The following is an 18,258-nucleotide window of genomic DNA, read 5'->3' on the forward strand; positions in this document are numbered from 1 at the left end:
ATTATTTATTTCTCAATTTGTCAATAATATGCAGATAAAATGTATAATATCATATAGCTTTGAGATTATAAGTATTTCTAATAATTTTATGTAGCCACTTTAAACAAATTGTCAACAATTATCTTAACAATCTCAAAATTCTTAGAATCTTTTCCGTAATATCTCTCTTATAGAGCTTTAACCACTTCTTAGACTTTTTCTAATAAAGTTTTAAATCTTAAAAACATGCTGCTTCTGACTTTTTGAAATATTCCATAAATTATTAGATGTAAATCTCTATTTGCATTTGCAAAATCAACTCCTTTTCTAGGATTATTCACACTCCAAGTGCGTTTCATAAATAATAAACTATTTTTTTAACAAATTATTAAACTGCCAATCGTTAAATATATGCTTTCAGTATAATTTACAATGAACAATATTTTTAATTACATGCTTCTGGCATGAATGATCAAATCTTAATCAATTCCCATTGTAGTATATGCATGGTGATACATATAGATATTTTAGATCCAATTAAAATTTTCACAATGTTTATATGCTATTCTAGATACTTTAATGGTAAAATTAGAATACGCTACATTATAAAATAAATAATAAACACTAAATTAAAAAGATATTTCTATTATCGTATAAGATCTCCAAAATTAATTTCAAATATTTTCATTTGCTTAACATTTGATCTTCAAGATCAACTATTTGCAAGATATTCTCATTTAGTCATATGGATGAATTTATCATTTTTATTTCCTTTTCCCTTATCTCAAAGGATTGACATATGGAAATAAAATGTTTTAAGGTACAACATTGCAAAACCAATTATCTCTCCAATTTCAATAACCTTAATCAATGTATTTATTAGAAAGAATATAAAATTTTCCATTTATATCCACTTGTGTTTCTTTCTCATAACAAGAATCAGAGAAATTATATGTTTATGATTACTATATAACTTTCATAGCAAATTACCATATTCAATAAAATGACATTCACTTTAGAGCATGATGAGAGTATAACATTCACTTCAAAAAACTGTTTTGAATATTTTAGCAAACCTCCAAGAATGCTTTGTTTCGCAATTGGATGGTGATGCTCTATAATATCAATGGTTCATAAATTATTTTTACTCTAATGTATATAATGAAACTTTTCCATTTCTATCAAATATAATCAAAATCTTTAAACTTGTTTAATCCTTCGAAGATGGCTTTATAATTTGGTTAATGTTATAACTAAGCAATATTATGGTTTCATAATCAATCATTATTGCCCAAAATAAAGTACAATAAACTTAAATAAATAAAAATGAATAAATTATAACAAACATTAATACTGTAACCTTTAAGAATGATTTATCACCAAGTAATAAATTGAAAAAGACAAATAATATATAATAATAAAGATATATCAAAATGCCATCAAATCAAATGAGAAGTAGAACTCATAAATCCATAATGAAATAATAATAAAGAATATAAATAATACATGTATATAAACAATAACATATAAGCAAATTAAATAATACTTCTCTAAAACAATATATATATATATATATATATACATATATACATAATGTGAGTTCTAATTTCCTCTTAGTCTAAAATAACAATTGTATTCAAAATGACAAATAATTACGGAGATACGCAATATAATCTAATAAACAATGATCAAATAATCATAAACCATCAAATATATCATATAGTTATTCATGTTATACCAATTAAAGAGCACTACAAATACTTTAAAGAATTTAATGAGAATATGTGCAAGAAAATTTCAGTTTCAGTTCTCAACTTTTTATGAACAAATAAGAATGAGAAACGCTCTTGTACTAAAAGATATAATCCCATAAAAAATCATCAAAATAAAACATTTGCATAAGATCAAAAAATCTAACCGTGCGCTATAAGAAATTTTTAATTTTACCAATATAAGAAAAAAATTATTTTTCACCAAAAACTTAATAAATTTTTTTTCTAATATATAAAATATAATCATGCATAATGCTCTCAACACAAATAAATTGATATAATCTATTTCAATAGTAATAAACTAATAACTTTACCTCAATCAAAAATCAAATTGATAGAAATTCATACCGATAAAGTGTTATAAACTAACTAAAATTAACAATGATATAAAGAATACAAAATAAATATAGAGCATAAAAGAGTAGATATTGGAGAGAATTTTATACCATTGTATTTATTATTCTTTCTATAATATACCTTTATATATAGAAAAATACAATGATATATTTATAAAATAATAATGATAGCCATCAATTGTAAAATATAAATTATATAAATTATAAAAAATTATATCACGTAAATAGAAATAAATAGGAATGAAGATAGGAGCTCCGTATACATTCTATAGACATTCATATTTAATTAAAATAAATAAATAAATTTAAAAAAAAAAAGAAAAAAAAAAAAGAAGGCCTTGTTTTGAAAAATTGACCAAGGCGATGCTGTGGGCAAAAACAAATGGCCTACGCGCTCTTCAATTTCCCATTTGCGCAGTTTCTCTTCCATTTATTCATTGTAGTAGTACCATAGCCACCACAACAGCAAAACCAAACCCAAACACAAACACAAACACGAAAGAGAAACTGAGAAAGATGGTGACTTTAATGGTGGCTACGAGTATTGATCCAGCCTCCATCAACCCAGCAAATGCTCTCCTAGCCATGCCCGGATGGAACTCCGGCCCTCCCTTTCAGGTTCCCAGAACTCAATCTCCTCCAATTTCCCCATTTCTTAAAATGGGGCTCTGATCAATCTGCTTTCACTTTTTTGCTGATTTCCTTTTCTGGCTTTTTTTTTTTTTTTTTTTTTTTTTTTTCAGGATATGAAAAGCTTCGCTAATGGAGGAGTGAGGGTGGTAATACACGGAGAGAGCATAGTGAAAGAGGATAACTTGGACAGCCGCTGGGAGGAGGCTACCGGTGAGGTCGTCGACGAAGTCATCTTCTTTAGCAAACACACCGCCGTTTCCAACCGACCAGCTCTCACCGTCCACCCCATTGGTACTACCGCTTTCACTAGGCACTTTTCAATGAATTTCCATGATTTTGATTTGGGTTTTTCTTTTTTCATTTTTTTTATATGATATTAATGGGGTTGATTGCAGGGGTTCCCCATTTGAGAGAAGGGGATGTTCCGCCTCAGGGTGGGAAGCCTGGATGGGCTGCACCGCCAAGTCCTCGAATAGGGCCGTGGCTCAGACTTTTGAAGAAAATTGCAGAATCTCATAATCTAGTTCCTGAGTTTGAGGTTTTTTATTTATTTATTTATTTTTTTTTTGGTTTTGCTGTTGGGTTTTGTAGTACATGAAAGTTGCATTGTTTTGTAGATTACTTTGGAGGGTACTCATCATGGACCAGTGACAAATAAGCCTACTATGTTTCTGGAGATTGGTAAGTTTTCTTTCACTCATTTCTGCTTTCGGTTTCTGTAAATTTCATGGCTTGCTTAGACGTTCACACATTAGTGTAGATGTCGTTCTAGAGATTCATCTATTGCTTTTTTTTTTTTTTTTTTTTTTTTTTTTTTGTTTTTGGTTATAGGATTATTTTCTAGTGGTTTACATGATATTCCATTGCGCTTTAGTTAAGGCTCTCGATTATGATTCCTTAAATCATTTATGCGGCTGATTTGATAATGTAACTCCTTCATGCCGTAATTAATCTAAGGGAGATAGTGATAATGTTAACTATTCTAATGCTTCACAAGCCTCGTCTTTTGTCAATGTATTTTTCAATCGTGAAGGTTCTCATTATATTTAAGTTCTTAGCCCGTCTCTTTTAGGTCCTTTGTACCCTCACCTGCTCATTTTCTTCTCTCTGTACAGATGAATTTACGTTGTCCCATGTAACTCAGTTTGTCTTAATCTTCAATTCAAATACCCTTTTTTTCTTTGAGCTCATTGTAAAACTCTCTCTTATGTCAAGACGATTATTCATGCTTTCCTTGGTACTTACACCTCCAGCTATTTTAGCGAGCAACAGCTGTCTTATGAGCAAATAATAACTGCAATGTATGTAACCATTTGTTGAACATCTTTAAATTTGAATCATTGAAGAGCTCCAAGAAAAAATGCATGTCATATCGTATAAATATTCAAAATTTCCCCACTGTTAATTTTAGCTTGCTCTGAAACATTATATACTTTTTTTCTAATTCTTGATGGTAGTCTGTTGCCTAGCCTATATTATACGGAATGATTTAGTTTTTATTTGGAAGTTCTAGGTATATGTGATTGGTTCTTTTTGTCGATGTAGGTAGTACAGAAGATTACTGGAAGAGGCAGGATGCAGCTCAAGTTATGGCTCTAGTTGAGTAGACATGGATCACTTTTAATTATTTGACATATTCCTACTTTCTGTTCTTCTGAGCAATGACTTAAATTTACAATTTTAGTTCTGTTATTCTTAATGCTGATAAAAGTTTTATGACATTTTACTCTTATGATTTGGTGTATATATGTTTCCTTTTGAGTGACAATTGGCCTTAGAGGCTACAAATTGTCAAACATAATTGGTGAAAATTTATGTAATTTCATATTAATATAACTACATACACTAACATCTATCTCTGTTTAATCTAGGGATTCAATTTTCTGCATGTTGGTGGAACAGGCAATCTATTAGAAATTATTATAAATTATTTACTGACAAGGTAATGCTGTTGGTGTTTGCAGCTAGTGTGGGAGGGACTTGGACTTGGAGGGGGAGCTGCTGTGGGGAACTGGAGCAGGTGATCGTACACATAAGCAGAACCTGTTTAATTAGACTGTTTCCTACTAATTTATTGTGTGAAATGCATATATACATGGTACCTGTTTATTTTATATATTCTCTCACTGTTTAATTTTGGATGTTCTTTCCATCCTAACTTATTTCAGCCAAACAGCAGACATCATATTTGAATTGCATGTCAATATCAAGTGATATAACACTCTTTGTTTGTTTATATATGGTCTCACTTACTTTTGCATATAGACCTCATTTATCTGTAAGCAACAGAAATGCTGCCACATCAATTGGAATCTAAAATTAGATAAATAAAGTTGGTGCTTATATTCAACACTAAACCACCTAAATAGGTGTATAACATTGTACTATATATTGTTTTATCTTTCTGTTTTTTTGTTCTTTTTCAAATAGCCAATCCTGGGCTGTGCATGCACTTGGTCAATGTATGTGGTGAGTTGATGCTTCATTTGACATGGGATGTGTCGTTTTTGTAGTCAACATGAACTGGGTGACATGTTGGTATGTTATATATATTACTATTTCCCTTACTGGTGATGCTTGTCTAACCTTATTTTCGAACTTTGTGATTTCATAGGGACAGTGATAAGAACAAAGTCCTTCTTGGAATAGGCGGTGGGCATTACGCACCTCGGCACATGGACATTGTTCTGTAATTTTCGATAACTTTGAAGCTTTTTTGTGCCATATGCATAAACTATAATCCTTCTTATTGAGCAATTCTATTAAAGTAATTATGGAACACAATTGAACATAAAATTCAAGTTTTGCAAAAGCATTTTACAATCAAACTTACTACCTTTTTCCTGACCAAGATTACTAAAGGTTTATCAGCTAGCATACTACATGTATTATCTCAGTTTTCTAACATATAAATAAGAACTGTTTGTAAAATATTCTTCTCTGTCTGCTCTACTGGGAATTTATCTTGGTTATTCTCTTTTGCTTTCTCTCTCTGTTTTTTTTTTTTTTTTTTTTTTTTTTTTTTTTTTTTTTTTTTTTACCCCTGGAAAAATAAAAAATTTGGTTTTTGCACTTGGTGAGCATTTATAAATTGTGTTCATCAAAATATTTTGGACATTATGGATATAATAGCCTTTGTAATCTTATTCCAACGGACCTACTTCTGCTGTAATTTTAATTTCTTCTCAGCATTTTACATGTTTAAGTAAATCCTTGATAGGTTTGTTGATGATTGGCTTAGTGGAAGTAATATTTACGCGTGAATGAAAACTCTCTCTCTCTTTCTTGTATTTATAGCAAAGATGGTGTTTGGGTGGGCCATCTACTCTCAGGATATTCTATACCAATGGAAGATCCAGCCCAGTCAAAAGGAGAGGGTAATGCAAAAGTTATCAATGGGACATGGAGAGAAGCAATCAAAGCTGCCTTTGAGGCTACAAGAGTGGCCTTCCCTGGTGGAGAAATTCTAGCCCATCTTGATCAAAAGTAAGTTTACTGTAGTTACATTTAGACATAACCTGTAAATTTAATTGGATGGCAAACATTTTGTAGTAATTTAGTTTCACATAAACTGGATTTATTATGGGTGCTTCCTGTTGTTGCTGTACTATAAATTTGACTAGCATGATATCTCTCACAAGGTAGAAGAATCAATGCAGTTTGCATTAGCATTGTCTAAATCACTTTTTTTACATGTTTATAGGATTGTTATACCCTCTATCCTACTTGCTAGGTTCTCCTGACATACGGATGCTTCTTTCCTAAATCCCAAACTGAAGTTTCTTAATGAGATTGTCTTGCAAAAAACGATGCATTATAATGTGTTGATTATCTGTTTGCCATTATAACGAGTTCTACTTCTGTGATTATTTGCACTTTAGACTCTTAGGATTCTGTCAATGTAACTTTCTGAACACCACCCAATCTAATCTTCTAAAACTCTTTGGCTGCAGGAGTTTCAAGAGCTGGCAAAAGAATGCAATTATAAGTTTCTTAGGCGAGCAGAACATTAAAATTGGAAAGCCAAATGATTTCTACTGAACTGATCAATAGCATTTTTCTGCTTTCGATATTTAGATGCAAGTATAGTCTATTGGCAGAGGATTGACTATGGTTAACAGAATAAAGATCCCTGTTAGGCACACCGCACACTCAACAGATTTATTTACGTCCTCAGCAAGGTTATCTATGCTCATCAATGTAGCTAAAGGATGGGAAGGAAGACCGATAGAACTCTGTAAAGATGAATATAAGCATTGCCAATGCTTCTCATCTACATATTTATCGCCAATTTTGCATGTCATTTGGCTTTGTATTGCTACCGGGAATGATTTTTATAAAGTTGTATTAGTGAAGTAATACCAGAATATATGGAGGCTGCTTAGTTATTAGTTAATTTCTTGCATAAACAGAACCAATGTGACATCATACATATTTGTTTATATGGTATACTGACTACTTAAATAATATTTCAAAACCCAAAAGGAAAACAGTGAGCATGTTGATGAATTTTGGTGCCTGTTCAAAATAGTTGAAGGATACTGTTGGTTCTTGAATCTTGGTTGATATAAGAGATACTAAGCTTCAGGTCTTAACTGAAAAATTATTCAAATTTGGATTTCATTTTCTGGCTGCATAAACATAACTAGTCCAAAAACAAAATGCAATTCAGTAATTGGCTCATCTTTGCATTTCTAATGCCAAGCACAAAAGCATTTAGCATTCCTTTCTTCCAGGAAAATGTCAACAAACTCTTTGTTGTGATTGGGCATACTGTCAGAAAGAATCAACAATCTAATTTAATTTTCTGGGCATCTCTATGTTGATAACATTCTCTCTCAATGGAGTGGGAAAATGTGGCTTAAAGCTGGACTGGTACCCCACGAAAAGCCTTTGAAAGGCCTAATCACAATAGGTCCGTCATAGACTGTAAAGTGTTGGTCAAACTGACCATTGGCAATTTTTTTTTTTTTCCTTCTTTTTTTTTTAACCAAAATAATAATAATAATAATTAAAAAAAGAAAAAGAAAAAGAAAAATTATCCCGAAAGCCATGTCTCAAAGCTAACGATTTTGGACCAAAAATATTATTAGAAAAACACTGAGCCAGCACCTGAACTGGAACTAGCTGGATAAGGAGCCGAATTTTGAAAAAGAAATAATAATAAAATAAATTATTACAAAAGGGTGGCTGTTAGTGGTCTTAAAGGCTGGCATGGTCTCCATTTATGTGATTGAGTTGCGGAGTTATTGTCAAACTTGGTGGTAATTGTGTTCTGATTTGATTACATACTGTTGTTTTCAATCAGTCATTAACAACATTCATTCATTCACTCTCAACCACAAACCAAACATGTGAAGCAAGCATAGCCTCTCCTGTATTTAAATTATTAATTATTTATATATATATATATATATATATATTCATCTTGACTAATTTAGCAAGTTGTAACATATAACGCTGACATGCGCATATAATCAACCTATCATATAAAGGACTTGCTGGTACATTTTTTGCCATATTTTTTTAACTTTTGGTCAATACCAAAACTTAAGCCACAAACTTCTTCTTTAAATTTTTCCTCACTAGGAAAAGCGACCACGTAAGATGGATTCTTGGTTTTTCTTTTGTTTTTTTTCTTCTTTTTTTTCTTTTTCTCTTCTGACCGAGATAAAGCAGTGCCTTGTAATTTAAGTAAAGGATTAAAAAAAGCCAAAATTTTGGGGTGATAATTTACTGAGTAGAAATCAAAACCCCAATCCAATGGCTGAAAATTGAACATCTTCATCGTGATGGTACCCAACACCATTGGATCTAATGCCTGACATACTGGAGAATAATGGCATTGTTTGAATAAATTTATATGGAATTATATTATATGATGTGGATAGTACAAATGTCTGATCTTCAAAGCAATTTATGGGATTTGTCTGTGGGCAATTGTGGAAGTCTATGCCTCTTAAAAAAACCCATTATCCATGTCAAACAAGAAAAGGGAATTATACTAGAGCCAAAAGAGGGTCACACATACCCACATTGGCCGACCAGGTCACTTTCTGAGAAGGGCTGGTGTTTGAATTTCTAAATATATTCTACATTGTTATTATTTATTTATTTCTTTTGTGTTTTAGAGATTTGGGAAAGACCCAACAAAATAATGGCACAAAGGAAGCAGGATTTTGTCATTGAGTGAGAAAATTCAAGCAATAGAGGAGGCAAAGTTGACAAGAAACTGGCTCTATGTTTTGTGGATTGCCTTTGTCGTTTTGGTACAAGGATCTCATTTGGAGCTTGCACATCAATCCTGGAATGTGAAAACCCTTCTGCATATTTGACCATGGTTTTTTTTTTTTTTTTCCCCTTTGAAAAACAAATAGGTAAATGAGAGTTTAAACTCAAAGCTCCACTTCTAAAAATGATAGATTTCGTCGTTATCCTTTATTTAACAACTATAGGAACATATAGCTGGCAAGTCCAGTTTCAGTTCTGTTCATTAAAAACCAAATAATAATAATAATAATAACAGTAATAATAGTGATAGATAAATATTTTTTCAAACAAATAATTAAATAAATTTGTAACTGTCAACATTATAAAGCAATCATCATAAGTGATCACCTGTTGGGAAATTATTCACCAAAAAAATCACCTGTTGGAAAATGATAACTATTAATCATTTTATTTTAAATTTCTTTTTATTTTTTAGTATTAAAAAACTTATATGAATAAAAAAAAAAGATCCGTCTTTAGGGATTCTATGTGATAATAGGTAATTTAATATATTACTATTCAGAATTTACTTTACTAAATTAGGTTTTTAATTGTTGAAAAAATAAATACAACCAATTAATATGCATCACACTTATAATAATCATCATTTGTAACATATAGTAAAATTCTGAATGAAAAGGTCAACCATTATATATATATATATATATTTAATAAATAACTGCTACAGAATGTTAATTAATTATCATTATAGGAAGAGGAAAAAAAACAATGAATATATACCAATAATCACCTACAATGTAAGTCAAATTATCTATAGTTACATTAAGCATTAAAATAAAGCATGTGGCTTATAAAATAATTATTGAATCTTTGAATATAAATGGCTCATTACATCATATCATATACACAATAGTTATATATAAGTTTTTACCAGCTGTCAATGTCACTGGTGTTACCATTTGGTGACAAACAAAACATTTTTTTCTCAATGCATTAGCAATGTTGCTTTCTATCATTCACCAAAAAAAAAAAAAAAATGATGGTTCCTATCGTTTATATTCTAGTCATTTAATCTTAGTGACGTAAGCTATTGAATAATTAATGTTCTCAATGAAATAGAACCAAAACGGATTAGTAGCTTGTTTGGTGGTTAATTGAATTCCTACCCATAAATTGTCAGATATTTGCCTACATACATAAATGGAATGAGCATAAAACAAAATTTATGAGTAAAAAAGAGAAAGAAAGAGAGGGAGAGAGGACACCATAAATTATAAGCAAGCGATCCTCCAATGAAGTGGGAAAAAACATTGAATGGTGATGGGGCTGCTATACAAGGGCTATCTTCTACAGCCTAGCCGTTTATATATTTATGGACCATTATGAGAATAATTTATTATTAGTAGTTTGTGATGTTTTTTATTTGTTTATGTATGTTTTCAATCAGTGTCTTTTTTCAAAATTATTGTCTATTTGTTATACCATCTTCTGAATTATTGTGTTTTTTTTTTTTTTTTTGATATTCTTTTGAAAACTATAACTACCATGTGAAATTACTGTTGAAGGTAATTGAAAACAATTAAACAAGGTGGTATAGAGAGAATTTAAAACTTTATCTGGTTTGAATTTAAAGAAATGGTTTCTGTATCTTGAAAGATAATCACTATAAAACTATAAGCACCAAAGCTAAGCAAAATTGTATTAAACAAAGAAAATTCAACTTTTATCTTAATAAATATATAAATATCAAATTTTTAAAAACTGTAATTTCAATAAAATACCTGTAAATTCTTCTTTTTTTATGTTATAATAATTATTCAGGTTATTTGATATATTAATATACATAGATATATTCATATTTATATTTATTATATATATATATATATATATGTATATAAATACGTTTTGATTTTCTGGATTTCTACGTTTATTAATTTCCTAAATCCTAACACCATTAACATGAAGAAATAAAATTCCAACCCACTAAAGTACATGGGACCATGTTTTTGTGGCGTCCAACAATTTGTTATCAATGGCAATGCTTTCTCTGCATATGGATTCATACTTTCGCACACGCAATTTCCTTGATTTCAAGCTCTAACGGTTGGTGCTGTGTCAGAATTAATTTGATGAAGATGATAGAATATCTCAAACCTCCATTTCTGATTTAAAGCTTTACCATATTCTTTTCTTTTGAAGGAAATATATAATTTATCTGCGACCAAGAGTTTGTTACATGCATTTAGGATATATAAGTTCTTAATTATCCAATATTTATTTATTTATTTTTATACTGATCTATGTGAAACTTACCTATAGGATCCCTATATACAGTATGAGATTTTGAGACTAGCTTGTATAGTTGTATCATATAAAGGTTTCCTTAAATTCTTCCTTGGTTTAATGAATTCTTACAAAAATAAAAATAAAAATAATTAAAATATAAAAAATATAAAAAAAATTGAAAAATTAAATATTTAAAGATATTTTTGACATTTTATCGATAGATTTTTTAAAATATAAAAAAATCATTAAAAATAATGATATGCCTAATAAGTTTTATAATATTAATAAAATCATTCATATTTTTAAAAGGAATTTATAGAAATACCCCTTTGTTTTATCAATTTAACTTAAATACCTTTTCTATTTCCATAAATTTCAGAAACACCCTCTTACACTTTATTTTCATTAGAGTGTCTCCCACTTTGTACATAATGTTTTAAAATTTTCATCAGCAAATTAAGATCCATTGGTATAGAGGATGAAAATAAATTTTTTATTTGTAAAGTTTTTCATAGTAGATCTTTTTTAATTAAGACTTTTCTTTTTATCAAAAAGTTAATGATTGTTAACTTTTGAATTAAAAGACAGTATATAAAACTCATAAGCATTGAGTTGTTTACTAAATAATGTAACAAAAATGATATTTTATTATTTTATTGGTTTAAAAAGTAATGCAACTTAAATACATATCATAGAACTTTGAAGGGGATGAAAGAAATTAATAGTGAAATCTCATTTTAGCATGCACTTGGTAAACCACTAGGTACCTTAATAGTGTTGATAAAAATATACTTATTGAAATTAATAATATTATAGATACGAAGAGGTTTACCAACATATAATGACGAATTAGGGTTATTATTATTATTTTGGATAAGAATGAAGTGTAATTATTCTATTTGTTTATATTTAGTTAATATTTATTCTTTTAAAAATTTACTTTTTTATATTTAGGTTATATTAGTATCACAATCTATGAAATAATAACATATCACATTTTCATATCATCGTCATATATATATATATATAATAATAATTCTATAGTGCAGATGTATGGATATTTATATGGTGCGGATGTCTACAAAGACGATAATTTTTTTAAAAATCATCATTTTTACAGATGTCTACATCATAAAAATGTATAAACGTCTGTACCATAAGAAGATATTATATATATACTAGTTAGATTTTTTAGTACTCATAACATTACTCAATTAAAATTATGGTTTGATCATAAAAATATCACCTTATATGTGAAAATTTCAAAAATATATATATGCGTATAAAACGTATAATATTATGACAATAATAAATTATGAAAGAGTATTTTTTTTTTCTTTTAAAAAATACAAAAGAAGAAATAATGTGATTCTTTTTAGTGTTTTTTACAATTTTAGGCCCATCTAGTTTGGCCACAATTTCAATTGAATATCCAACTTTCAATTTTTCAATTGAATGCCTTCATTTTTATATTGGCTTCAATTTATGCTTCCAATTTTCATTTTTCCGATTGAGATTCTTAATCTTATTTTTATTTTCAATCTGGAAATTCCATATTCAACCTTTATTGTGGGGAATTTTATTTAGTTTTTAATAGTTAAAGTTAATACATTTTTTGGATTTATAATAAGATATTTATTTTCTGGAAAAATTTTATTAGATCCATATTGGGAAAAAAAAAAAGGAAAAAGAAACTAAAATTCAGAATCTTAATTGAAAATGAGGCCTAAATTGAAACGAAAATTAAAATAGAGACATTTAATTGAAAATTTAGAAATCTTAATCTCTCAATTAAAACTAAGCTGTGAAATCTTCCCAACCCCTGCTTTATATAGCTTGTGTGCCGCGAGTAGGTTTTATATTTTTGTTGGAATCTCCGCTCCATTTTGATAGCTCTTTCAAATAGCATGAGCATTAAAAGCATTCAATTAGACTAGAGCATTATATATATATATATATATATATATATTTCAAAGGAGAATGAAGAAAGGAAGAGAAAGGAAGAGAGAAGGAAAAGAAGATGAAGATTCGACAAGTCATTTTATCGAAAATTCTTTAATGACTTCAATTGAGTCTGGCAAAGAGTAGGGAATTGCCTCATCTTTAGAAAAACAGGGGAAAGTGGAAGTCAAGTGGCCTAATCCGACTACAAGGGGAGAGAGAGTGAAACAACCAGAACTACCTTTTTACCGTACGAAATCATGAACTGGAATTTGTGAGCATTCAATGTGGGCATATAAAAAAAAAATAAATAAAAATAAAAATAAAAAAAAAAGGTGGGGGAAAAAAAGAGATGTATGGCGGAGCGCAGCTAATTCATAAAAAGGTAAACAGATCTGGAAGTAATGTGCTTTTCCTACCAAACCATAAGCCTAATTCCTTACCTGTCCTTGTAGCTTCCATTATAGAGCAAGCGGCTTCCCCCGCAAACTGTCATAACTCATGAACTAAATAAATAACTATAAGTAGATACATAATTTCGACTGTGATCAGACAACCAAAAATCAGTTAATGACAGAGCATACTGTGATAGATTAATCGACATCCAAAGAATGCTCGACCGAGTCACAAGGTGAATTGTATGCCCCAACAACAACTAAAGGGCTCAAAAATATAGTCTTATTTTTAATTGCTCATATATATATATATATATAACCTAAAAAATGTGTGTATATATATTTCTTTTATCCAATATTCCCAATTTAGGTAAATGAAGGAGGTTTAGGTGACAAATATATTTGGCAACGAATTGTGTTGAATTGTGTTCATATCAGATCATGTCTTATCATGTTCGAATTTATTATGTTAGATTTAATAAACTCAAACACAACCTTTTTAAGTTTTCGTGTAGAAATAAGTAAACCTAAACATATTCATTATATTATCGTATAATTCGTTACTCAACCATGTGAATCTGTTAAAAATATATACAAATTCAAAAATTCAAATTTGATTTAGGTTTCAAATGATAACATGATTTTTTTTTTTTAAATCTTGCAAATATACTTGTTTTTTTAGATTTTTAAAAAATTAAATTAAAAAAATAACAAACTAATGTATGTTTAAATAATAAATTAAGTATTTTTAATATATAAAATTTGCATAGTAATAAAAATACCCTTCCTCAATAAGTTTAATGGATTTTTTGTATGTTATCACTTTTTATCTGTTAAAAGCTGTTAACTTATTAAGTAATATTGATATGAAATCGATATAATTTTGTAAATTTGAACCGTAAATTGTCATACGAGTTCATGTTATATTATCGTATCATATGAGATTTTGTCAGATTCAATGACAAATGTCTAGACATTGAATGCTTTAATAATTGTTATTTGAATTTAAATGTAAAAAATTATAACAAGTCTTTACACTTTCCATATAAATATCTCTTCTTTAATATAGTTTAAGAAATTTTCTCACTAAAAAAAATAATTTGATTAATTACACTTTGCATCTCTAAAGTTACAATTATTTTTCATTGTGCTATCCAACTTCTAAAGACTTTCACATTATTGCATCTAAACTAACATTTTAATCTAACTTTAATATAATTCTTAACGCCACCAAAATTTTTAATAAAACATGCTTCATGTGTATCTCACATGCTTTCAACTAAAGGTTATTTTCATACAGTATAGCTATCAAAAATTTATGAGATTGAAATATTGAAGAAAAACAAGTAACATTGTATTTTCTTTTTCTTTGACTTAAATAAAGCGATGGATATTATGAGTTTTATTTCAATAATTAAACAGTTATATTGATTTTTCTTAGTTATATTGATTTTTTTTTTGTTTTGATTAAGGTTAATTCTATTGATATTATGAAATTTAATAACTATATTACATTCTACATACACTTACTTTTAATTCAATTTTTACCATCTACATCAATAAATTATACATTATTTATCCTTAAATATAATTAAATACATAAACTACATCATTTTACCCCTTAATTTGATTGCTCTAATTTCCAAATTAGTCTTGCCTGGTTCATCGTCAACTTGTAAGCAAATAAATTAGTCTAATTGATTCATTTACTTAAATCACAAATCTTATATACTGGGTTACGATCACCTTCATAAATGGAAGGATAAGTCTTTTTTGAATATACATGAAGGAATGATTTCATATATCATTAAATTTTTGTCTGATTTAATACTTTGAATCTAGTTATCTACTTTAATATACAAAATCTGAAAAAGTTTAAATTGTTTGAACTATATATACTGAATGAATTTACTTATTCCATTTGATTTATATAATATGAATTTCATTATTTTCTCCTATATACATAAGATTGATTCAAGTCATTCATACTATGTATATCGAGTCCAATTGTTTTTTTGGGTATACAAAACTCATATAAGTTCAAATTGTTTGTGTTATATAATCCAAATCTAATTGTCTTCTCCGGTATACATAGCTTGAACAGATTCAAATCGTCCAAGATATGTACACCGAACAACTTTAGAGTTTCCAATCCAAATTTTTCTTATTTTTAAAACAATTCATGTGAAGAACAAATAAAATAAAATTTTCAAAAAATATGAAAGAAAAATTAATTAAAAAATATAAAGAAAACAAATAAATCATAAAAGATAAATAGGATTGAAATGAATGATTTCGCAATCATATTTGTCTTTCTTTTCCTCTTGATCACTAAATTTTTTTTATCTCCATTGTTTTGGTTTATTATTTTTTCTAAAACTCCATTGTAGTATACATAATAATTTATTTTTATTATGTTTAAGTTGTTAAAGGTATTTGTGACATTTTATTAAAGGATATTTTTGAAATATATAAAAATATAATTAAAAAATTGTGTGGTTATTAAATTTTGTAGTGTGGATAAAATAGAATTAACCTTTCTTTATCCCTAAATTACTTTTTTCCAAATACCCTTTATCGAAAGGCATGTAACCTATATATGAGGCATATTCCACCATACTTTGGATGGTGTTAACAATGATAGCAAAATGATAGTTTTGGATGCAATATGAGAGCTTTTACAAGTAAGAATTAAAAGTAGAAAACAATACAGAATTTGGAGGTGCAAAGTGTAATTAGTCAAAAAAAGCTACTATCTTTTGCAGTTTGCCCCTCAAACTATAAAACCCTTTACATCGTCCTTTAATTATTATTTTTCTTTCATTTTAGTTCAATTACACAATTTTTCCTAATAAATTTGGCAAAATTACTCATGTATACTATTCAAAAGTAAAATAAAATATAATAAAACATTTTCAAAACAAAATTACATGAGTTGTGTATGCTTAATTTAATTAAATTCATCTATCAAAATGCATAGTTAGACTTAACTCATAGGAAAATAATAATTCAAGAGTAATATAGGAACTTATAGTATAGGGGATAAAATGTAAAAGATTATTATAGTTGAAGTGGATAAATTGTAGTTATCCTTAATCTATATACAATCATATTATACTTGGCCATCTCAAACATATTATATATCTCGTGCTAAATTATATGCAATCCATTGAATCACCTTGGACTACATGCAATTAAGTGTTTATTGGTCAATAAAATATGTACAAGTTCGTCCAATAAAATAAGATTACACACACACACACACACAAACACACATACATACATATATATATATATATATTATTTATATTATTATTATTATTTTTTTGTTTTGTTTTGTTTGAAGGGTGAGTTATATTAACCAAAAAAGCAAGAGAAACTTGCTATACATTAGGAGATGGCTGCAAGGCCGCTCTCCTTAAATACAAAATCACAATAATAGGAACCCTTAACTAGGGAGTTTTTAAGATGCCAATTACAAATGAAATGAGCTGCAAAATTCATCTCCCTCAACACCCTAACAAAAATAATCTCAAGAAAACTAGAACACAGCTCCAAAATTCAATTTAAAATGTTCTTAACTGCCCAATGTACATGCACAGAAGAAAGATTATTCAAGCATTGGACAACTACTCTAACATCGTTTTCATAGCACACTTTCTGCTAGCCTTTCTCTTTCTCAAGATTGATTGTCTAAAAAATGGCAAAGGCTTTGACCACTTCAGGAATGTTAGTAGGGTGAAAGCTTGCTAAAAATTTAAGAACTCGGGCCACACTCATCTCTAGCAATAATCCCATATAAACATTTCTCATCATTAACCGAAGCATCAGAGTTAATTTTGATAGTGTCAGGAGGGGGAGGTTACCAACAACCAGAGCCTTGTAAGAAGGAAGAAAACACCGCAAGCTCAATGGCCATGGCACATTTGAATTCACCAAACTTGTTGTTCAAAGCACTAATGGATTCATCGATAAGAAAACTCTTCCCTTTATGAATTGTTGAATTTCTAATTTTCCATATCAAGTCTTAGATAATAGCAGAATAAAGAAAAAAGTCAATGAAGTCTTCAGGAAGGACATGAAGCACTCCAATCAGTGAGATTAAGCACTTCAAATAATCACTAAGGTTGGACCTTGCAAAACAATTCCATCTAACACTTCAAGGAGAAGCAACCCATAAAACTTTTGCCTCTTGGCATTCAAGAAACAAATGTATCTCATTTTCAAGGCAACCACAATCATAAGGGTAGTTAAAATCATCCACATCATAGTTGCGGACCATAAGGGTAGAAAAGGGTGGAAGGCCATGTGGGACAATTTCCAGAGGAAGAATTTCAACCTTTCATGGATTTTCGAGGACCAAATACACTTCCACCAAGGAGAGGGATCCAAATTTTTCCAAAAAGAAAAAGTGAAGGCAAATTTCATAGAGAAGTAGCCAGTCTTATTGCCAATCCAGATCAACATGTCCTCTACCTCATTATTAGACCAACAAATTTTTCTAACATTGTTCACAATCATGGGATCAAACAGATTACTTAAAAGATTCCAATTCCAAGACCCATTAGAAAGCTTCAGAGAAGACACCATACCACTTGTAGACCTTTCAAAAGAAGGATTAGGAATTGGTTTGAAATCTAGGTTATTTGGAATCCAAGAGTCTTC

At 28.9% G+C, this 18,258-nt stretch overlaps 1 protein-coding gene across 2 annotated transcripts; it reads left to right on the forward strand.

Annotated features, from left to right (window-relative positions):
• The first annotated feature begins 2,450 nt into the window (after positions 1–2,450).
• On the forward strand, positions 2,451–7,136 carry LOC107404713 (D-aminoacyl-tRNA deacylase). 2 transcript variants are annotated; one of them, XM_016011706.4, is made up of 9 exons: positions 2,451–2,725; positions 2,851–3,031; positions 3,136–3,278; positions 3,358–3,421; positions 4,286–4,338; positions 4,705–4,760; positions 5,361–5,429; positions 6,038–6,226; positions 6,694–7,136. In XM_016011706.4, exons 1-9 carry the CDS (start codon positions 2,471–2,473, stop codon positions 6,779–6,781), a joined length of 1,098 nt encoding a protein of 365 aa, XP_015867192.3. In that variant the 5' UTR covers positions 2,451–2,470; the 3' UTR covers positions 6,782–7,136. The 2 variants fall into 2 exon arrangements, with proteins under 2 accessions (XP_015867192.3, XP_015867191.3); XM_016011705.4 differs by having other exon boundaries at positions 2,454–2,725; positions 5,355–5,429.
• The last annotated feature ends 11,122 nt before the right edge of the window (positions 7,137–18,258 follow it).

This window comes from Ziziphus jujuba, chromosome 12 (genome assembly GCF_031755915.1).
Source record: "Ziziphus jujuba cultivar Dongzao chromosome 12, ASM3175591v1".
Taxonomy (NCBI): Eukaryota; Viridiplantae; Streptophyta; class Magnoliopsida; order Rosales; family Rhamnaceae; genus Ziziphus; species Ziziphus jujuba.